Source organism: Schistocerca cancellata, chromosome 1 (assembly GCF_023864275.1).
Source record: "Schistocerca cancellata isolate TAMUIC-IGC-003103 chromosome 1, iqSchCanc2.1, whole genome shotgun sequence".
Taxonomy (NCBI): domain Eukaryota; kingdom Metazoa; phylum Arthropoda; class Insecta; order Orthoptera; family Acrididae; genus Schistocerca; species Schistocerca cancellata.
Window position 1 is genome coordinate 1,109,036,440 of NC_064626.1, and position 24,198 is coordinate 1,109,060,637.

Here is a 24,198-nt window from a genome sequence, read left to right on the forward strand (position 1 = left end):
CAGTTAAGATCATAACAGAATCATCAGAGCCTAGGATATGAGGCTTCCAATTGACCACAGAAGGTGAATGGAGAATTCTGGTAAATTGTAGCTCACCTTTAAAAGATATATAGAGCCCTTGTGTGACCCATTCTTGAGTACTGTTCATGTGTTTGGAATCCCCACCAACTCAGATTAAATGAAGACGTCAAAGCAATTCAGAGGCATGATGCTAAATTTGTTACCAGTAGATTCAATCAACAAGCAAATATTGTGCAAACACTCCATAAAATTGAAATTGAAGGGGAATCCCTAGAGGGAAGATGATGATCTTTTCATGAAACTCTATTGAGAATATTTAGAGAATGAGCATTTGCAACTGACTGCTGAATAATTTTACTGACACCAATGTACACCTCACGTAAGGACCATGAAGACAAGATAAAAGAAATTAGGGCTCATATAGAAGCAAGGTACCATCTGCCATGCATCGTTTGGTGGCTTGTGGGGTAAGTATATAGATGGATGTAGATTCCCATATGATTTCCCACCTGTCAATGGATAATGTAACCACAGTAAAAGAAACTGTGATTTTCATTTATAGTGCACTGGAAAGATCATCAAGCCGATAATAAACCATATTCACATAAATTTACTATAAGAGGTATAGCATTGTTTTATAGTTTTAATCTCTGTAAACAAGGCATTTTTTCATACACACTAGTGTGAAATGATACATTTTAATACAGATATCAATAATTTATGATTAATCCAAAGGATACAAATTGGCTCACATGTTAAAGAAACCATACCAGTAAGCTCCTGGACCTATGAATTATTTTATTTAAATTATATTGAAGAATAAAGCAATAGTTTTTTATAAAGATGAAGCTATGGTATTGCCTTGGCTGTATTTATACTCTTTTTCTCTTTCAAAAGTTAGAATTACAGACATTATGTTTTGAGACTGTATCCTGAAGGAATTTAGTATTTCCTTTTCTCTCTCTCTCTCTCTCTCTCTTTCTCTTTCTCTCCCCCCCCCCCCCCCCCCCCCCCTCTACACCATTTGCTGCTCTCATTGGTTATTTGAAATAAAGTTCTACTGTGCTTGTATTTATTGTACTTTAATGGTTGCTTTATTTATTTGTTTCAGGTAAAATCTTGAAGCTTATAGGATATGGACATTCACTGACACTTTGCTTCTTGGCATATGCCCTTAGATTATCTCTTATATCACTGATTCCCTCGCCGTGGTGGGTGTTGCCAATTGAACTATTCATGCAAGGTCCTACATATGCAATGTGCTATACAACAATAGTTGCTTATGCCAGTGCTGTCTCACCACCAGGAGCATCTGCTACAATGCAGGGAATTGTAGCTGGCATGGATGATGGTTTTGGTTTGTACTTACAGTCTTTTATTCTTAATGATAAAATGTTATCTGTTTCATTTAGTAACACCTTTGCCTCTTCCATTAATAGTTGCAAATTTTTCTGGCAAGAGAGCAGTGAGTTGTATTACAGTTGACTATGTATCATGTTATTCATATACTATGACTCTGCCTCTAGAAGGGAGGAACCTCACTTTCTAATGCAGTAACTTAATAGAGAAAGTTTGACAGTAGACCTAAAAATCAATTATAATAAGACTGAAGTAATTTATGATCAACAAACTGAGAAGAAAATAGTACAAATAAATAATGAAGTCATAAAACCAGGTGATGTCTGACAGTTTTGGACAATGAGTGGGTGAACAATAAAAGGCATAAAGAGAAGAGTAAAAATGACCTGGAGTGCTTTTGGTAAACTAAACTGATGTTTTGAAACAAAGCTTTTTATGTTCTTCAAGAGGGAAGTTAGCAAGCAGTCAGTATGTAGTACCTGTTTTGATACATGTCAATGAGACATGGATCCTTACTGCAAAAACTATTCAAACACTGAGGGTTGCTAAATGAGCGATAGAGGGATATGTGTTGGAAACTGTTATGAGAGACATGGGAGGGGAGTAGGAGGGGGAGGGTGGGGACTATAGATCACAGAGGAGACTGGACTGGAAGACATAATTACATCTGTAATGAAGGTGAAACAGAGATGTGGGAGGGGCATGTAGCCAGGTTAATGGATGGCAGATGGATCAAGAAAATTCTTTCCTGAATTTCAAGAAATCAGAAAAGTTAAGAGTAATCATTGATTTGGAGAATGCAGTGACTAAAAATTTTTTTCTTCATTTATTATACAAGATAACAAACATTAATTTTATTCTTACAATTACTGGTTTCAGCTGTTGTTCACAGCCTTCTTCAAATTAGTATTGCAGCATGAGGAATGTCATAGTGCACACATACACACACACACACACACACACACACACACACACACACACACACACACACACACCCATCTTGATGAGCAGGCTGTCCAGGACATACAAATGAAGGAAAACATGCCTTACCCAGTCCTTGAAAGTTGTTGGCTAGTCAGAAACCCTGCTTTCTACCATCTGGCCCCTACAGTACTGTTCTTGCTACATCCCACTCCTCAAAGAACATGGCCATGCAGACATGTGACCCCAAATTTAGCACCGTGGTTGTGAAATCACCCCTCATAGTTGGTATAATAAAAGAAGAAGGAAAAAAATATGAGAAAAACCTAAGATGATAACCTAAAGGGAAATACGTGGATGACTTTACAAAGCATGCCATTGTGATTTACTTGAAGACCTTAACAAGTGGAAAAATATAGGGTACGCCTTTGCCAGCAGGGGATGTCAAATGGCGGGCACTGATGGCCACGATCAGGGCCAGTTTAAGGCCCAAGGGACACAAGCCACCACTTGTTGTGCCAAGCTGAGAGGAGAACTGTGGGCACCCAAGTGCAAGATTTCTATACGGTACAGTGCATATCACAATTAATAGCGAAAACTGACATGGCTGAAAGTGTATAAAGTGGAGGAGGACAGAGGACACTGAATGATAAGTCACTTGTGTGTAAAAATGTTCTTCTGGTCATGACAACATTCATAACTTGGTTAAATGACAGTTCAGAAACTGTGATGCTAACTGAGGACAAAAGTATAGTTACTGTGGAATCAAAACTCATGCTTACCAGACGAATTTAAATGAAACAACATGTGTAAAATTCTGTGAGGACAGCTTAATAAAAATTTAATAAACACACAGGTGAATTATTCAAGAAATTTGGTATTAATCTCTCATTGTGTTGATCTAAAGATAAAGGTCTGGCTAATGTTGACCACACAGTATCTTTCATAGGCTACAACAGATGGAAGTTTGAAGCTGTTAATCATTACTGCATGGATGATATGGAAGGCTATTTCGGCCAAATCTGTCGAGGAGTTGGGTTGAAAACTTTTGTGGTACCTGGCATTATCATGTTGCAAAAAGTTTGTCCTCCCTAGCCTGATTCTGGGAATTTGGGATTTCATCCTGGTCAGTGTCATGTTGTAGTGTTCTCAATTGACAGTTGCTTTAGGGCCCAAGAGATCAAACAGAACCGCACCCTGGCTATCCTAGAAGACAATGCACATTAGATGGCCTGAAGATGGCTGTTTTTGAACTTTTTCTTTGTTGAAGAATTCACATCATGTCAGTCCATGGTCTGCCTTTGGGATTCTGGCTCATAATGGTGGCACCACATTTCACCTCCAGTGATGGTTGTGTTTAGAAAATTGTCACCTTCAGCCTTGTATTGGTCCAGCAGGTCCTGACAAATTTCCATTTGATGATCATAAAAAAAGTGATTATGAGCAAATTTAGTATGAAAGTGTTCCTCCTCCCCCCTCCACCCCCCCCCCCCCCCATAATTGGTACCACAACAAAGAATTTATTTAAAAAAAGATAGTATTTCCCCCTTTTGCTGTGTTAATTTTACTTGTTCACAACTAGTTTCAGCCAGCTTGACATTTACAAAGGCTGTCAAACCAACAAGACAGCATTTTTGAACCGAAATGAATAGAAAACATGAATTTAAAGACGCTAATATTTCAATATGTAAGGCATAGTTTCCTCATGCAGGACCACGAAATCACTTGAGACTGGCCTAGGAGACTGACACTTGATATGAACAAATGAAATTAATATGCAAAAGTGGAAAATGCCACCTTCTTCTAATACAAAAGTATTAAGATCTGTTAGAGAGCCCCTTTCCTAGTAGATCTTAGTAGGAGAAAGTGAGATTTAGATAGTTAGGTAGCTCCTTTCCAAAAGTAAATCTAACAGGAGGGTATGGGGCGAGGCTCACTGATTAGGCTCAGACTATGTGAATAGAAGCAGGTTCCTAGAATACTTTGCCTGATTGGGCCATAGAAAAGGTAAAATGCTCTCTAAAGTTTTATGCACAGAGTGTGAAGAAATTTTAAGCAGTACATTTCAGAAGGCAGAAGGTATTGATGGCAGCTAAGTGGTTCAAAGTGTGAACTCACAATTTAGCAGCTAGGTTTTGATTCCCAATGTCAGCTGCCATTCTGGGATGCTCCCCTGTTGCTGCTATCTGTCATGGGACAATGAAACCAACAGGACATTAGTGGGAAGATTCAAACATTAGCACTATCTCCCCCCCCCCCCCCCCCCCCCCCAGGCAGCTCGCTGCTCTTTGGCAGGTTCGTGCTTGTCTACCATAGAGCTCCAGCCTTTGCAGCATCTTTTCCCTTCCACGCTGTATGTCTATCCTCTTGCTGTTCTTTTCCCTATTCCTTACTGGGCTGTTTTTTGGAAATGTATTCTGCATTTTCAGTAGTCAATATCAGAATAATATCCACTGTTCCTTTTTTCTTCCTTCATTCACCTTCTCCTATCCTTCCTCTGCTTCAGCATTTGAGGTTCCTCTTTTTCTTCCTCCCTGTGCACTCCTGAAGGCCAGCCCACATGTCTGATGTGTAACAAGTGCCAGGGTAATGTGCAATTCCCAGCTCTGGGTTGACAGGTAGGGTTCGCATGTACCCCCTGGTACAGTCCAGGCCCAGGGAGGGAGGGGCAGGGGTGATTACCTTAGCTGATGCCTTCCCAAATTGCCAACTGTCCCCTCTGTCAGATGTTCAGGAGGTGTGGCCTGAGATGTGAACAATCACCTAAGGTGGTTGCACCCCATTCTGAAGGGGGCCTCCAGTTGGAAGGAGCACATCATCAGAGATGCTGGCAATTGTGGGGGATTTTCTCATAATGAGCCAATCATCTTGACAGTCAATGGCTATGAAACGTAAATGGAATGAGACTAAAGATTTAAAGACTCTCCCTGCTACACAAAGGTTCCTCTTGGCTTCACATACTGAAGACTGTCAGTCCTTCACCACAGTAAATCTGTTAATTATTTAGGAAGGTATTGATGCAATTGCCAGTCCTGGGAAATCCTGCTCTCCTGCAATGGCAATTTGCTTTTGGAGACTACTTCTGATTCTCAAGCACAACAACTGTTTGCAGCTTTGCTCTTCTGTGGCTATCCTGTTCGTGTCGAGGCCCATCAAACACTGAATTTTTCCCGTGGTGGTATTTACACTACACTGCTCAATAGTCTGACCAAGACAGAAATCCAGACATATCTCTCTGATTAGGGTGTCATTGCCATTCATCAGGTGATGAAAAAAGTAGATGCCTCCTTAGTGCCCACACACACTCTCTTTCTCGCTTCTGATAGTGGTTCTTCCATCGAAGATCAAAGCAGATTACGAAATTATCACAGTCAGACCTTATATTCCAAACCTGTTGCACTGCTACCAGTGTCATCATTACAACCGCACTCCAGTGACCTGTTGACACCCAGCCAAATGTGTAACCTGTTGTATGGATGGCCTCAAGGGTGATTGTCTGGCTCCTTCTGACCATTGCATCAACTGCAATGGCAACCATCACCTCCTCCAGCAACTGTCTCACCCATCTTGATGAGCAGGCTGTCCAGGACATACAAATGAAGGAAAACATGCCTTACCCAGTCCTTGAAAGTTGTTGGCTAGTCAGAAACCCTGCTTTCTACCATCTGGCCCCTACAGTACTGTTCTTGCTACATCCCACTCCTCAAAGAACATGGCCATGCAGACATGTGACCCCAAATTTAGCACCGTGGTTGTGAAATCACCCCTAATCATGTTAGCATCCCCGTCCCTCCTCCAGCTGTGTAACACGCCACCAATCTTTCACCTCAGGGGGCGAAGTCACCAGCTACACAACCAGCAGGCCAGAAGGGAAAGAAGGCATACTCCCGTGAAGACTTCCTACATCCCTCCAGCCAACCTACATCTGTGTCTTCTTCTGCTAATCAAAAAGGCTCAAAGAAGTCAAACAAAGGCAAATGGTCTTCTCCTTCAATGACTCGAAGATCCTCTTTGATCGTGTTGCCACATGATACCCTTGCCCGGCTAACCTCTGTGTCACTGGTGCATGCCACCAACTGTTTTTCTGCCCTGGTCCCTACAGGCCAACGTCAGAAGAATGCTAACACTTCTGTAAACCTCATGGAGCAGGATTGTCCTGCCTCTGTACCCTGTAGCAACAAGTCTTCAAAGGTTGGCATTCAGCAGCCGATGTGACACCCCCTTCATTTTTTTGTCATCGTGACTCCTCTTCAATAGAACATTTGCAGCCTTCGATCCAACAAAGAGGATTTATGGCTGCTCTTGGAATCACAGTGTTCACTTGTTCTCTGTCTTCAGGAAACAAAACTGCATTCTTATGACTGCTTTGAGCTCTCGCATTTCTTCCTGGTCCATTTTGACCTTCCTTCGAAGTTGGCGTTCCATTTCAAGGGGGAGTAGTTGTTGTAATGGCAACCAGAACAGTCTCAGGATTGAATTGAAGGAAATGCGGTGGGATGTGCGGAGCAGCCTGCGAACAACAACACAATGGGAGAGGAAGGACATGACCAACGAAGGCCCTTATGACAACAACAAGAACGGACAACATTGTCAAGTAAACGAAACAAGACAATCATGTCCACTCGTAAAGAAAACATGAAAGTAAATATGCTGTCTGATTTGAGGCGATATGTCCTGAGATGTACACAAGGTTAGCCTGGCAGGCTGAGCGACAGGCAGGTGCTTAAGTACTCTATCGTGGACGCCGCTATTGGCCGCTGCAACCACATGTTCCACTGTGGTGCCCTCACTCTAAATGTGGGCCAGGAGGCGTGCACCGCCACAGCTTACGGCACGATGGTGCAGAGACCTCTATGGGTCTTTGACATCCATGATGTCTGGCGGGGATTCAAATTCCGCGGCATGCGGTACCAGAGTAGTCTTGCTTGTACGGGATGACATTCATAGTCAACCCATCTCCCTGACTACCCTCCTTCAAGCTGTTGCAGTTGACCTTTTCCCTTTGTACGATTTACATCATAAAATGTCACCAGGGCAGACTTCCTCCAGCTTATTGGGCAGCTATTTCACCCCTTTCTGCTGCTCGGTGACTTTAATGTTCACCATCCCCTCTCATGTTCTCCAAGAACCTGCCAGGGAGGTGCCCTCTTGACTGACCTTCTTAATCAAGTTAACCTCTTCTGCCTTAACACAGGAATACCCTCATTCCTTTCAGACTCCACACACACCTATTCCCATTTGGACCTATTCTTCTGCACTGTCCAGCTTGCCCATTATCTTGAGTGCTCCATTTTCTCTGACATGTACTTGAACAACCATTTCCCGTGTGCTATCCATTTACTGACTCCTACCCCACCTCCATGCACACCAAAAAGGCAGCTTACTAAGACCGACTGACAGCCTTACTCCTCCCTGGCTACCTTCGACAAACATTTTCCCAGCTGTGCTGACCAGATGGAATATCTTACAAATGTTATCCTTTCCACTGCAGAATGTTACACTCATTGCACTTCCTCTTTATCAAGCTGTGTCCCTATTACGTGGTTGAATGACCCATGCCATGATGCAATTTGCGTAGAGATGTGCTCTCCACATTTTTAACTGTCATCCTACAATGGAAAGATGCCTTCATTATAAACAGATGCGTGCACAGTGTCATCACATTCTTCAGGATAGCAAAAAAGCTAGCTGGATTTCATCCACTAGTTCTTTTAATAGTTCCATTTCCTCTTCCGTTGTAAGGGCCAACCTCTGATGGTTCTCTGGGACGAAGATTCATTCCCCTATTTCTGGCCTGACACTGGCAGATAATGTCATCATGAACAATACTGCTATCTCAAACACCTTGGGCTGCCATTTTGTGAAGATTTTGAGTTCCTCACACTCCTCCATCAGAAACAAGCAGGGGTGGCTTGCATAATACCCTTCTCCAAATCGTATGTGCTACAATTCTGCCTTTACTATGAGGGAGCTAAATCATGCTCTCACTTCACCATAATCATCTGCCTCGGGGCCAGACACTGTTAAAATTCAGATGTTGGGGCACCTTTCACTTGTGGGCAAGCACTTTTTCACAAGCACAACTGTATCTGGGCAGAAGGCACGTTTCCTAGATGCTGGTGTGAAGCCATTGTCATACCCATACCTAAGACCAGTAAGAACAAACACCTTCCTTCTAGCTACCACCCCCTTTTTTTCACCATCTGTGTTTACAAGGTGGTGGAATGTATGATCCATGCCCAGCTGGTATGGTGGCTTGAGTCTCGCAGTTTACTAACCGTTGCACAGTGTGGATTTTGAGTGCACCATTCTGCAGTTGACCATCTTGTCACTTTGTCCACCCATGTCAGAAATCCCAGACTGTGGTAGAGTTTTTTGATTTGGAGAAAGCCTATGACATCTGCTGGAGGACTGATATCCTTTGTAATCTCTACACATAGGGCTTCCATGGCTGCCTGCCCAGTTTCCTTCAGGAATTTTTAAAAGACAGAGTTTTCAAGGTACATGTGGGTTCTACCTTGTCACACATCTATCCAGGAAATCAGTGTGCCTCTTGTTGCCTGGTCCTGAGCATCATCCTCTCTGGTGTCGCCATTAATCCTATGATGGTTTGTCTCCCACCTGTCATCTCTGGCTACCTTTTCGTTGACAGTTTTGCCACATATTGCAGTTCTCCACGGACTTGTCTCATTGGGCAGAGCAATGTCTTGATAGTCTTTACTTGTGGATTATCGACAAATTTCATTTTTCTGCTGACAAAACCATTTGTATGAATTTCTGGTGGCGGAAATGGTTTCTTCCACTGTCTGTACATCTTAGGCCTGTTGCTCTTCTGGTCATTGAAACTATGAAATTCCTGGGGCTCACACTCAACAGGAAACTCTCCCAGTCCTCCTACATGTCTTTCCTCCCACATGTCTTACTTGGCAGCCCACTGTATGTGGTGCCTCAATGTTCTGTGTGTCCTCAGTAGCACTGTCTGGGAGAAGATCAAACCACCCTCTTCTGTTTGTACTGGTCTCTTGTCCATTGAAAACTAGACTATGGGGTTTCATTTATCCATCTGGACATCCATCCCTCTTACTCCATCTCGATACTCTCCACCCTCATGTCATCCATTCAGCCTTTGGCACCTTTTAGACTAGCCTGGTTGAGAGTCTTAATGCAGAAGCTGCTAACTACTGCTGTCCCACCACAGTGACTTTCTTCTCAGCAGATATGCATACTGTTTGTCTGCCGTGCATGACCACCAATCCTATGCCACCTCCTTTGATGACTCCTTTGATCTCCAGTATGAGGCACATCCCTCTTCTCTGTTATCTTTTGGAGTTCACTTTTGAACCTTGCTCCAGCAGCTTAATTTCACACTACCTGTAACTTTCTTGGTGGGTGTGAACCCTTCACCACCTTGGCTTCATGTGATGGCCAGTGTTCACCTTGGCCTTCATTCACTTCCTAAGAACACTACTCCAGCCTCACTCTATCGCCTTAAGTTTCATGACCTTTGCCCGACCTTTGCGATAGTACCTTTGTGTACACTAATGGCTCTTGGACTGACCTTTGTCAGGTGTGCCTTCCATATTGGCACCGATGTTTTTCATTATTGGCTTCCAGAACACTGATCAATATTTACAGCAGAGCTCTTTGCCCTGTATCAGACCATGCAGTACATCAAGCAACAAAGGCTTTTCAATTGCATCATCTGCTCAGACTCTCTTAGCTCCCTTCAAAGCCTCTGTGTGCTGCATACCGTGCATCCCTTAGTGCAATAGGTCCAGGGAAGCTTCCACTGGCTCACTCTTGATGGAGCCACTGTGATGATTGTGGGTTCCTGGTCATGTTGGTCTGACAGGAAACAAGGCCACTGATGCTGCTGCCAAGGCTTCAGTCCTTGTACCTCAGCCTGCCAGTTCTTACATTATCTCCAATATTCTCTGTGTTGCCATCTGTCAGCAGGTGGTGCCACTTTGGCCTCTGGCCGTGAGGAGATCATTTTAACTAGGTTGCAGATTGGGCACTGTGTTTTCTGCCATCACCATTTAAGTGGTGCTTCCCCACCACTTTGTGCACATTGCACCCAACTTTTGACTGTCCACTATTTCCTGATATGCAGTGCCCTTTTTTTTAACCACTTACGTTCCTGTTTTTGTTTGCCGTCTGAGTTATTGGCCTGTTTAGCGAACGGCACACTGGCTGTCAACCATGTTTTACTTTTTATCCTTCTTAGCAATATGGTGGAGGCCATTTAATTTTTAGTTCTGGACCTCCATTTCTCTATGGCATATTTTATAGACCTTTCTCCATGTTCCTGTACTTATCTGTCTTCTTTTCCTTTGATTGTGATTGACATGTAATCATTTTTAACTCCTCTCTTTGTCTTATTGTTCTACAGTTTTGACATGGACGTGTATGACCCTAGTCAAACAAACAAAACAAACATTAGCATTACACTAATGTAAAGGGGCTTTGAAATTCAAAGTAAATACAAAACAGTAGGAGGAATTAGTTACTGAATGACCCTTGTACAAATTTATTCATATAAAAGAATAAGCCTTTATAAAAGAAGTAGATTTCCCACAAATATAACTGGATTAAATGGTAGTGGCGTGACTGCATATAGTACTTGGCAGTGTAGTGATAGTTTATTGTTGGTACAATGTGCACATTAAGTTGTTAAGAGATTGTTCTGTTTAGTTAGTGTATACTTTAACTTGTTTGCATCAATAAAGATTATCCTCCTTACTAGCACCTACAGAACATAATTAATTAATTAAATAATTAATACTACATAGTACCATTTGAAATGATCATGTATTCTCTTTTACTAAATAATGTTGATCTTGATGCAAGGATCAACACTTATGAGCTTCATAAGTTGATTATTTAGTTTCCAGCTGCCACCTATATGCACCATCAGAGCAGAAAGTCACACAATAGCTTTTTCTGTGTTTTTTCATAGTTTAATACTTAAATTCTACACATGTTTTTATGTTTAAGAGGTGTAATCTTGCATTTTAGCAACTATAAAGTGTAAATTCACATAGCTGGTAGCACAGTTGTCATCCCTTTTGAATGACTAGCTACACATCTCATTAAGGTGTCATCCTCTATTGTTTACACATGAGGAGGGTAGCAAGCTATATATTTAGAGTTCTGTTTGTACCTTTACAAAATGGTTCAAATGCCTCTGAGCACTTTGGGATTTAACATCTGAGATCATCAGTCCCCTAGAACTCGGAACTACTTAAACCTAACTAACCTAAGGACATCACACACATCCATGCCTGAGGCAGGATTCGAACCTGCGACCATAGCGGTAGTGCGGTTCCAGACTGAAGCACCTAGAACTGCTCGGCCACGCCAGCCAGCCTGTGCCTTTACAGTTAATTCTTAAGTTAGTGGTATTAGGATGGATAGAGAGTGTGTGTGTGTGTGTGTGTGTGTGTGTGTGTGTGTGTAACAGGAACTGGCTGCGGTTCATGAACAGCTGAAGACACTTTTGTCTGTGGCCAGTCATCTTCAGGCTGCTGCCTCAGGGTGTACTGGTAGTGGAGAATCTTGCTCTCCTGCCAAGGCACATTACAGTGTACAAAATTCAATGAGTCAGTTCTCATCACAGGGCAAGTGGCAAATAGCAATTCATTTCTGTCACTTAATGTGGAGAGTTAGTGTGGAGGCTGGCCATTTGTCCCCGTCCATGCACCTTGTGACTGAAAAGGTGGTCGGCCTTTCAGTAGAATCCAAGCAGGCACATGGGGTGGCATGGGCTTTGATACTTCTAGGGAGCTGCAATTTTAGACTTGTTATGGAGCCCCTTAGGAAAATAGCATCCATGGCCAAAAAGAAATCCAATGTGCATCCAGTATGTCTGTTGATGGGCCTCATCCAAGATGGGGGGGGGGGGGGGTCTCAACCAAAGACTCTGTTTATTCTGTAAGTGTCTTGGTTGCAGATTTCTGGACTTGCTTTGTGGGGTGAGGAATTGTAGGACTCCCCTTTGTAGATCAGGAGTGCACTAGACAAAGAAAGCAGTTACTGAGGTAGCAGAGTACAGGCACAGTGCATGTGGTTTTTTAAGGCTAGGTGGTGGTTTGAGGTCTTCTGATGAACATTTACCAATGAAAACACAAAGAGCGAAATCAGACCATGTACGAAGTAGACACTTAAACTGCCAAATTTTTAACAGTAAATGGTTGAATATTCATAACACAGTTCCTTAATTTACTGCCCTCCAAGGGTGTTGTCACACTCGATTATTCTTGGAACTGAGGGGCGGCTGGAACCTGAAATATACAAATATTTCAGAATTTTCTATCGGGAAGACAGCTTAGATGCCATAGGAGTTTTGCCATGAGATTTTTAGAATTAGTGAAAGTAAGTCTACATCAGTAGTGTAGAAATATCCAGAACATGAGAAATTAGTTGGAACTGTCTTGAAACTACCAGATATAGACTGGGATGCCTATGGATTCATTGCAAGTGATACAGACTGGCAGTCCTGTGAAATATTTTTGAAAATGTTTTCAGAAAACTGTCTTGAACAGCAAGTTTGACTGCTCACACATTACAGAAATGTAGCTTCAAACAGGCCTGATCTTGTTGATGGTGTTGGTATAGAAACAGTGATAAGTGATTAGCGATAAAATTTACTAAATCCATCAAAAGCCTAGGAGAGTATTTTTGCTAGAAAAAGCAGATAAGCAGTTGTTAGCATTCCACTTATAAAATGAATTCACATCATTTAGTTTCAGTATGATGGTGATAGAGGAATTAGAGGCAAAGTTTAAACAGATTGTAAGTCTTGCCCTGGAGAAGTGTGTACCAAGTAAATAGATTAGGAACAGAAAAAATGCACTATGGTTTAATAAAAAAAACTGCTGAGGAAACACTGTTGCACTCTGAGTTCTAAAAAAGGACAGACAGATGATGAGAGGCAAGTACCTGCCAGGTTAGCTGCGAGTGCTAATGCACTGCTTCCTGAACTTGGGTAGGTGCACCGGTCCCAGATCGAATTCACCCCGTGGCTTAACGATGAGGGCCAGTGTGCCAGCCAGCCTGGATGTCATTTTTAGGCAGTTTTCCACATCCCACGAGATGAATACTGAGCTGGTCCCCACATTCCACCTCAGTTACACGCCTCGCAGACATTTGAAACACATTCACACTATTTCGTGATTTACACTAAATGTAGACAGCTGGGGTACACCGATTCCATCCTGGGGGTACGGGATGGTGGCAGGAGGGGCATCTGGTCACCCCTTCCAATTAACCTTGCCAAATCCGCTGTAACCACACTGATCCGAAGAAGGAGGAGGAGGAGGAGGAGGAGGAAAGTGTCAGTAGAAATTTGTGCATCTGTAATAAGATTGATGTGCGAAGCATATAACAACTCACTGTCATGCCTTAGCAAAAGATCCTGCTGAGAGCCTGAAAAAATTCTGGCCTGTGTAATATTGCTAGGTAGATCAAAGTTTTGTATCCAGTCACTCACTGATCTGTCTGGTGTGGCAGCAGAATACTGCAAAAGAAAAGATGAAGTTTAAATCTTGCATTTAAGAAAATTATTCAGGCAGGAAGATCATAGACATTCAGTCATAAGACCATGAGACTGACTACCATCAGTTGTAATTGGCATCCCTGGCACAGAGAATTAACTGAAAGAGTTGAAAACAAAGAAGTTGCTAGGTCCAGATGGAATCCCAATTTCGTTCTACAGAGAGTATTGATCCCTTACATATGTATTAATATATTGCATATATCACAAATCTCTTATCCACATCAAAGTCCCAGTTGGCTCCTGTACATTAGAAGACTATAGGAATGGACCTGCAAAATTACAGAGTTGCAGCCTTAACAGTAGTTTGCTATAGAATTTTTGAGCATATTCTAATTCCAAATATAATAAATTTTCTTGAGGTGGAAGAGCTACTGTCCACAAATCAGCACAGATTTAGAAAGCATCTCTTGTGCAAATTCGGCTTGCCCTTTTCTCAATGATGTCCTGTGAAACATGAATGAAGGACAGCAGGCAGATTCCATATTCCTAGATTTTTGGAAAGCATTTGACATGCTGCCCCACTTAAAAATGTTAACAATAGTACAAACAGACAAAATAGGTTCCCAGATAGTGCCATGAAGGCTTCTTAAGTAATAGAATCCAACAAGTTGTCCTCAATGGCGAGTGTTCCCCAGAGGTAAGGGTATCATGAGATGTGCCCCAGGGAAGTGTGATAGGAATGCTGTTGTTCTCTGTGTACACAAATTATGACAGACAGGTTGAGCAGCAATCTGTGGCTATTTACTGATGCTGTGGTGTACAGAAAGATGACTTAAACGAAGTTTCTAGTTGTTCTGGTAGATGACAGCTGGTTCTAAATGTAGGTAAATGTATGATAATACAAACGAGTAGGAAAAACAATCCCATAATGTGATGACATATGGCTGGGCAATATTCAGTGAAGTGGTGAGGCACATTTTATATTAAAGGGTACAGGGAATACACTGGACTGCTGAATTAGGAGTACTGCATGCATTGTGCATGAAGAGCCATTACTCTCACCATTTGTGACTGTGTGGTCTGGATTATCAAGCACCTACATGTTCAATCCATTCTTCTGTGAAGAGCCTACATTCAGAAGGTCTGTCAGGTGTACCATGACATCTACATATTATTGAGTCCTTCTTGTAGGGCATGTGATTCCTGCTATGGAAGAGTCCACCTGTGTGGAAACCCCTGTTTTCGTGCAATATGGGGCACCACGACATGTTGCTTGCCCAGAGAAAGATCTGCTTAATGCAGCTTTCCACAAACATGTTATCTCCAGAAGTTTTCCAGATGCATGGCCTGCAAGATCACCTTACCTGAATCCCTGTGACATTTGTCTCTGTGGATAACTAAAAGAATGTGTTTACCAGGGACATGTTTTGTCTCTGTCTGATCTGCAAGCCAATATACGGGAACACATTGCTCAGATTCCATACCCCTGTGGGTCCAGGGGTTAGAACAGGCCCAAGGTATTCCTGCCTCTCGTAAGAGGTGACTAAAAGGAGTCTCACACTTTTCGGCCCTATGAGTTCAGGTCCCATTCTATGGTTTGACCTGCCACTTCCAAAATTCTACAGAAGTGTGCTCCATATAGGGAAGGATGCCTTACATGGTGCACAAGTTATCCAGAGTGCCCTTGTATTCGATCTCCTGAATCTCTTGTCATGGCTTTGCATCTCCACCTGCGATTCAACTATTTGGACAAGGACACTTCCTGGGGTATGTTGTCTTCTTCTGTTGTCTCCTGCCCTCTTTCACCCCGATGACAATATTGGATTTCTCTGTGCCCAATATCCAGCACAGTAGCCAGTCTGTTGTGGCGGGGCCGTCATGTACCCATTTTTTGGTAATCCCCTGACAACACGGAGATCGCACTGCTGATGTCTGAGCTGTAAACTCCCCACATATGCCAAGGAGTAGATGCCTGTCTTACTGAGGTGTCAGGACTGCTGGCAATTACCATCATTCCAGTTGGCCTTTGCTGTGGCTGGATGGTGCCCATGGGGAGAGCCCCAGATCGGAGTGGGTGGCATCAGGGCGGATGACCCACAATGAAGCGGACTAAGTCATCTCTTGCTGGTGACTGTATGGCACCAGCAGGCTCTACAAAGGGCAAGATCAAATTTAATGCTGACAGGTATGACCCTAAATTGTTTCCCTCCCTCACTATAACGGAGAGAGCAATATTTGCCTCGGTTTTTAGTCTGAAGCAGAATTTATGGGGACTCCTTTCTACCTTCAAAGCCTCAGTCTTTCATTGAATGCTTTAAGGATAAGTTTGGAGAAGTGACAGCACTGTCCAAAATGTGAAACGGCACAGTTTTGATTCAGACAGCATCCCCAGCCCAATCCTGAGCATTACTCGCCTGTGACAAGCTGGGTGATATTCCTGTTTGTCACTCCCCATAAAAGCCTCAACATGGTCCAGGGGATTATTTTCCATTGTGATCTTCTCTTACAGTCTGACAACGAGCTCTGCGTCAATTTAGAATGGGTAGGTGTTCATTCTATTTGCCACATTTACAGGGGACGCAAAGACAACAGGGTTGCTACCAGTGCCTTCATCTTGGTCTTTGAGGGTGATTTATTGCCTGAAAAGGTAAAGGTGATGGTTTACTGCTGTGACGTTAAACCATAAGTCCCTCCCCCTGTGCAGTGTTTAAGTGCTGGAAGTTTGGGCACATGTCTTACCGCTGCACTTCCAGAGCCAAATGTCGAGACTGTGGACGTCCACTGCACCCAGATAATCCAGGTGTGCCACCTCCCACTTGCATCAACTGCGGAGAGCACCACTCTCCCTGCTCGCAAGACTGCCCAGTACTACAAAAGGAGCGGAAAATCATTGAGTACAAGACCATGGACCAGTTGACTTACACAGAAGCTAAACGTAAGTTTGAAAGATTACATCCCATTTGGTTGACGTCGACATACGCTGTAGCTATGTCACCATTGCTATCCCAAGTGCCAGTGGTTCCTCACTCTGTGCCATGAACAGTGGGCCCTCCGAGCCACCAGAATACATCCACCCCTTGGTGGCAGAGGCATATCTTCCTCCATTCCTCCCAAAGCACCTACTTTGGGAGCAAGGCCGCCCTCAAACATTGGTCCCCTTCCCCTTGCCAGAGAAGCAACAGCGTCCTCCGGCTCCTCTCGTGTGCAAGGGATCCCTTGGGGCCCTCTCTCCCAAGGTCGACACTAATGCCATTGCAGACACCCACCAGTGGCTCAAGGAGCCAAAAGTTGCTGGACAAAGAGCTTCACGGTCTTCCTCCATACCTGTAGCTGGTACCCTCTGGTGGCTCCAACACCACCACTCCCTATCAATTCTGCATCTGAGGATGCAGTGGAGATCTTAGTGTCCCCTGCGGACCTGGATCTCACTGATGCCTCATCCACTATAGAAATGGCTACAAAAACTCACGCTTCATGCCTTCACAGCCTCATGATAATGTCATCCTTCAGTGGAATTGTTGTAGGTTTTTCCACCACCTGGCTGAGCTACAGCAACTCTTAAGCTTTACATTTGCATTCTCCTCTGCCCTTCAGGAAACCTGGTTCCCAAAAATGTAGACCCCTACCCTTCGCAGCTATAGGGGATATTACAAGAACCATAGTGGCTGTAATAGTGTGTCGGATGGAGTTTGTGTCTGTCCTGAACTCAGTATGCAGTAAACCTGTGCCCCTTCAAACTCCTATTGAATCTGTAGTTGTCAGGATAAGGACAGTGCAGGAAATAACTGTCTGCAACGTATATCTTCCTCAAGCTGGTGCTGTACCCCTGAACGCATTAGCTGTGCTGATTGAGCAACTCCCTAAACTTTTCCTACTTTTGGGAGATTTTTAATGCTCTTAACCTCTTGTGGAGTGGCACCGTGCTTACTGGCTGAGGCAGATATGTTGAAAATTTACTGTCAAAACTTGACCTCTGCCTCTTAAATACAGGGGCTCCCACACATTTCAGCATGGCACATGGCACATATTCAGCCATTGATCTCTGTTTGCAGTCCTGACCTCCCATCTATCCACTGGAGGGCACGTGATGACCCGTGTCACTTCCCAATCTTCCTGTCACTGCCCCGGCCTCAGACCCACAGACGCCTGCCCAGATGGGCTTTAAACAAGTTAAGGAGTGTCGGCGAGCTCTACAGTGGCATAAGCAGCACCCTTCCCTGGAGCAGCTCATAGCTTTTAAATGGCTCCTTGCCTGCACTCACCAGCTTACCAAACAATGGAAACAGGAGTGTTGGGAGAGATACATCTCGACCATTGGGTGCCATACCTCACCTTCCCAAGTCTGGGCAAAGGTCAAACGAGTTTTTGGGTACCAGACCCCAACAGATGTTCCCAGTGTTAACATAAATGGCGTGTTATCTACCAACGCAAACGTGATTGCCAAGCACTTTGCTGAGCACTATACCTGTGCCCCTGCCCCAGACTTCCGCACTCTCAAACGGTGAATGGAATGGAAAGTCCTTCCGTTCACTATACGCCACAGTGAACCCTATAACGCCCCATTTACAGAGTAGGAGCTCCTCAGTGCCCTTGCACATTGCCCTGACACAGCTCCTGAGCCAGATCGGATCCACAGTCAGATGATTAAACATCTCTCGTCTGACTACAAGTGACATCTGCTCGTGATCATCAACTGGATCTGGTGTGATGGTGTCTTTCCATCGCACTGGTGGGAGAGCGCCATCATTCCAGTGCTCAAACCTGGCAAAAACCCACTTGATGTGGATAGCTATTGGCCCTCAGCCTCCCCAACATTCTCTGTAAGCTGCTGGAACGTATGGTGCGTCAGCAGTTGGGTTTAGTCCTGTAGTTGCGTGGCCTACGGGCTCTGTCCCAGGATTGTTTCCACCTGGGTTGCTCTACCACTGATGATCTTGTGTCCCTCGAGTCTGCCATCTGAACAGCCTTTTCCAGACGCCAATACCTTGTTGCCGTCTTTTTTTGATTTACAAAAAGCGTATGACACCACTTGGCGACATCATATCCTTGTCAAATTATATGAGTGGGGTCTCCGAGGCCCATTCCCAAGTTTTATCCAGAATTTCCTGTCTCCTCGTACTTTCCATCTCCAAGTTGGTGCCTCTCATAGTTCCCCCCCTGCCACTTCCTCTTGGTTCTTGACATGTAGCGAGGCTATGAAGTTGTTTACACCAATGGCTCAATGGCTGATGATCACATCGGCTTTGCGTATGTCAATGGAAGACATATTGAACAGCATTCCTTGCCCGATGGCTACAGTGTTTTCACTCCCAAGCTTGTGGCTATATCTCGTGCTCTTGAGCATATCCATTCATGCCCTGGGGAGTTGTTTCTTGTGTGTACTGACTCCTTGAGCAGCGTACAAGCTATCGACAAGTGCTATCCTTGTCATCCTTTGGTAACGACCATCCAGGAGTTCATCTATACCCTGGAGTGGTCCAGTCATTCAGTGGTGTTTGTCTGGACCCCATGTCACATTGGAATCCCAGGCAATGAACTTGCCAACAGGCTGACCACACAGGCTATACGGAAACTGCTTATGGAGATCGGCTTCTCTGCAACTGACCTGACTACGCCGCAAGGTTTTGTGGCTTTGGGAAACAGAATGTCATAACCTCAGTATGCACAACAAAATGCATGCCATTGAGGAGACTACGAATGTGTGGAAGACCTCCAAGCGGAACTCTCGCAGGGCTCTGTTGTTCTCTGTCAGCTCCACGTTGGCCATACTTGGGTGACAAGCGGCTACCTACTGCGCCATGGTGACCCACCTCAGTGTCGATGTGGCGCCCGGCTGACAGTGGCCCATATCTTAGTGAGCTGTCCTCCTTTGGGTGCCCTGCAATGGACTCTTCAGTAGCCAACTAGGAGGAGGAGGGGGGGGGGGGAGAGGGGGAGAGGGAGAGAGAGAGAGAGAGAGAGAGAGAGAGAGAGAGAGCTTGATTTTCCACTTTGTACATGATACATGATATAGCATGACTGACGGAAAGTGAAGTTTAACTGAAAAAATTAATAGGTAAGAGGGGGACAAAATATATCTTAAAATCAAACTAGAAATCAGATTCTAACAGTCTGCAGCCACTGGAAAATCCACACAATATGTACAACCCCCTGCATCTCTGAATAACTGCTCTATACGAACCTGCTTTCTCTTTTCATGCCAATACCCACTCCACGGTTTTCACCTCCTACACTTCCCTTCATTATCATATTGTCTTCCTTGATACTTCAAAGTGTGTCCTATCAACTCACCCCTCCTTTTAATAAAGTTGTGCCATAAATTCATTTTTTTTCACAATTCAGTTCATTACCTCCTCATTTATTATTCAGTCGAGGCACCTAATTTGTAGAAATTCATCATCTCTGAATCAAATTTGATTCAGTGAAAGAGCTTTAATGGGTATTTCACATTTAAACGACAGCAGAAGTACTCTAATGTTGCCAATTACACTGTGTACAATCATGTTTCCCTTACACAATAGGAGCAGGAACAATTTGTGCTCCTATACTTCTTAACCTCCTTCAGTCATAGAGGGCAGCTTAGATGTAGGTATTATCAATAAGAAAACAGTGGCTAATTGTGTCTGGTGACCAAACTGTTATGTTTGGGCAGTCTTTTTAACTCAATAAATTTCTTCTTTATTTCACAGGATACGCAATTGGCAGTATGATAGGTGGTTTGTTATATCGATGGGTTGGTGGAACTAAAGCATTTAAATGGTTTGGGACCACAGCAGCAGTATGTGGCCTAGCTCATTATATAATGTACCAAATGTTTCTGAAGAAGACTATGGTCCCCGCAGGTGAGACATCTGCATCCCTCATTTATACACAACTTATAATTATAATACTGTTCTTTTGTTATGACAATGGTTATATCCAAAATCGTAATGTTTCCTTAGGTGCATCACAACAGTACAAATCTCCAGATGATGCAGTTCAGGTGACAGATGTAGCTGCTGCTGATGATGAAAAATGATCAGTCAGAAAATTTGAATTTCTTAAATTCAAGAAATCAATTCTGTCTGTTCCTTGAAGATGTCACAACAGTGCCTGATATGTAAATAATGCAAATGATGCACAAAACATTTTGTATGTTGTTGTATCTATCAGAGTTTATATTTTCTATGTATATTTGTATTTGTAATAAATGTTTTGATGACATTGTACTGTCACTGTTACAAAGAAATAGTTTCCAAAGTTGCAGGAGTGCATATCAATCAAATAATTTGGAGATACAAGGAGTAAACACAATATATCATTATGTATGTAATTTGTGGTTGTAAGGCATTTTATCCATTTAAGAAATAAGCATTCCGCTAATACTGCTCTCTGCACCCAACACCAAGATTAGTTTCATTGCTAGAGAAACTGCAAAATAAGTAAATAAAGTAGAAAAATGAAGTGATTACTCAGTCTTACAAATAATGTAAGACATGATGGAATGCTTACCCCCATTTCAGTTTCAAATACAAGTACTCAAAATCTGTGAAAAAGTAATTTTTTGTCGTACAATAACACTGAATATGGTAATTAGAAAACTTAAGGTCCCACCTGTTACATCTAGCATCACCTGTTTGTTGGTCATAACTGCAAAGAACTTAGACATACACCCTGTATTTCCCTACTAAACCAGGTTGGGCAGGCTCCCACTACATGCTTAAATATAAATCAAGAGTCAGTCATAACACACAGCTCTGGTACAGACACTCAAAAATAGAGCCACAGTGTGTCAAGCTCTCTAAATTCATTAAAAAACAAATAGTGTGTGGATAAGAAAACACACTGCAAGCATGATAGACAAGTACATATTATTATTATTATTATTATTAGTATTATTATTATTGCTGTTTAGTCAGCAATCTGTGAAGGAATGAAGAACAATTTTTGTGAAAAATATTTCTTTTAATTCAACAAAAGCTGATATCAAAATAGTTTTTACACCTCTGTGAGACTTTCAAAAGAGATACTATCACCTGATACAAATACAGGTTGGCATGATGTATGTCATAAGAAAAGAACTGCTTATTGTTATGATAAGCAAATCCACTACTGCAGAATAACAATCAATCAGAATTGTAATCTGTTAAGCACTTACACTGATCCAGTGAGTCGGTGATATTTTATTCAGCTGATTTGTTTCACAGTTAGGAAAATTCAACTTAACAAGATCATAAGTAAACAAGGAACTGTCAAACTTAAAGACTAAGAGAAAATGTAACAATGATAAGATGTGCCTGAAGTCCAAAGAACAATAAAATGCACTTGAATCTCAAGCTGATGCTTCTCTCACAGCTCCCCTAGGGTAGAGCAAAACTCCCAGAATGTGCAGGGTACTTACACTCCTGGAAATGGAAAAAAGAACACATTGACACCGGTGTGTCAGACCCGCCATACTTGCTCCGGACACTGCGAGAGGGCTGTACAAGCAATGATCACACGCACGGCACAGCGGACACACCAGGAACCGCGGTGTTGGCCGTCGAATGGCGCTAGCTGCGCAGCATTTGTGCACCGCCGCCGTCAGTGTCAGCCAGTTTGCCGTGGCATACGGAGCTCCATCGCAGTCTTTAACACTGGTAGCATGCCGCGACAGCGTGGACGTGAACCGTATGTGCAGTTGACGGACTTTGAGCGAGGGCGTATAGTGGGCATGCGGGAGGCCGGGTGGACGTACCGCCGAATTGCTCAACACGTGGGGCGTGAGGTCTCCACAGTACATCGATGTTGTCGCCAGTGGTCGGCGGAAGGTGCACGTGCCCGTTGACCTGGGACCGGACCGCAGCGACGCACGGATGCACGCCAAGACCGTAGGATCCTACGTAGTGCCGTAGGGGACCGCACCGCCACTTCCCAGCAAATTAGGGACACTGTTGCTCCTGGGGTATCGGCGAGGACCATTCGCAACCGTCTCCATGAAGCTGGGCTACGGTCCCGCACACCGTTAGGCCGTCTTCCGCTCACGCCCCAACATCGTGCAGCCCGCCTCCAGTGGTGTGGCGACAGGCGTGAATGGAGGGACGAATGGAGACGTGTCGTCTTCAGCGATGAGAGTCGCTTCTGCCTTGGTGCCAATGATGGTCGTATGCGTGTTTGGCGCCGTGCAGGTGAGCGCCACAATCAGGACTGCATACGACCGAGGCACACAGGGCCAACACCCGGCATCATGGTGTGGGGAGCGATCTCCTACACTGGCTGTACACCACTGGTGATCGTCGAGGGGACACTGAATAGTGCACGGTACATCCAAACCGTCATCGAACCCATCGTTCTACCATTCCTAGACCGGCAAGGGAACTTGCTGTTCCAACGGGACAATGCACGTCCGCATGTATCCCGTGCCACCCAACGTGCTCTAGAAGGTGTAAGTCAACTACCCTGGCCAGCAAGATCTCCGGATCTGTCCCCCATTGAGCATGTTTGGGACTGGATGAAGCGTCGTCTCACGCGGTCTGCACGTCCAGCACGAACGCTGGTCCAACTGAGGCGCCAGGTGGAGAACTGTGCCAGCAGCCTGCAGGCTGTTAGTTTGTTACCTTTTTGAAGGCATGGTGCATATCTAGTGTCCATGGCAGCAGACGTTGGCCCATCATGTCCTTATCTGATAGTGCTGCTGCCAACAGTGCCTGAACATCTGCTGCTCTTGATAGATGTCATCAGTCAAAGTTAATGATTCCCATGAATCTTTTTCATTGCTGGAAATTCATTGGGCATTGAATGCGCTTAATGATCTTGGTCTCCTCTTTTAACAGACAAACACCGGCTGCCAAAACAGTATGCCCAAGGAATATTACCTGCTTCTGGTGCAGAACACATTTTGCTGCACACTGCTCTGAGGTGCTCTTCATGCAATGCAACCACTTGAGAAAATAACAGGATATCATCCAGAAAATGAAACAGAAACTCATCCACAAAGTGCTACTATTTCTGGGTGTTATTCTTTAAACTGAATGGCATACATGAATATTAAAAAAGATCAAATTGTGTTATTTCTATGGTCTTGAGTATGTATTCTTCTGCAAGTAATACCTGATTGTAAGCCTTTTTATAATCAGCCAAGCTGAAGACTGTAGCTCCAACTAGCACCTCTGTGAAATCGCTTACATCAGGGACTGGATAGCAGTACTGGATGGTATGTGTGTTTAATGTATGGTAATCTCCACAGGACTTCCAGATGCCATCTTTCTTCCTTACCACATACAATGGTATGCCCAAGGACTGTCCAATCTGTGTATAATGCCAGCTTGTAGCATTGCTTCAAGCTCTGTTTTGGCTGTAGCAAAACAGTTGGGTGTCAATTTTCTCTGCTATCGAGATAGTGGCTGGCTAGGTGCCATTTTAATATGGTGCACTGTGGCATG

At 43.8% G+C, this 24,198-nt stretch overlaps 1 protein-coding gene across 3 annotated transcripts in view; it reads left to right on the plus strand.

The window, feature by feature from the left end:
- LOC126092057 (major facilitator superfamily domain-containing protein 6) overlaps positions 1 to 22,113 on the plus strand; it is a 222,425-nt gene extending 200,312 nt beyond the window's left edge. For all 3 annotated transcript variants that reach the window (XM_049907467.1, XM_049907484.1, XM_049907476.1), the window contains exons 8-10: positions 1,133 to 1,378; positions 20,488 to 20,640; positions 20,740 to 22,113. In XM_049907467.1, coding sequence (XP_049763424.1) covers positions 1,133 to 1,378; positions 20,488 to 20,640; positions 20,740 to 20,816 — 476 coding nt within the window. In that variant the 3' untranslated portion in view covers positions 20,817 to 22,113. The remainder of the gene's footprint in view (positions 1 to 1,132; positions 1,379 to 20,487; positions 20,641 to 20,739) is intronic.
- Positions 22,114 to 24,198: the final 2,085 nt, after the last annotated feature.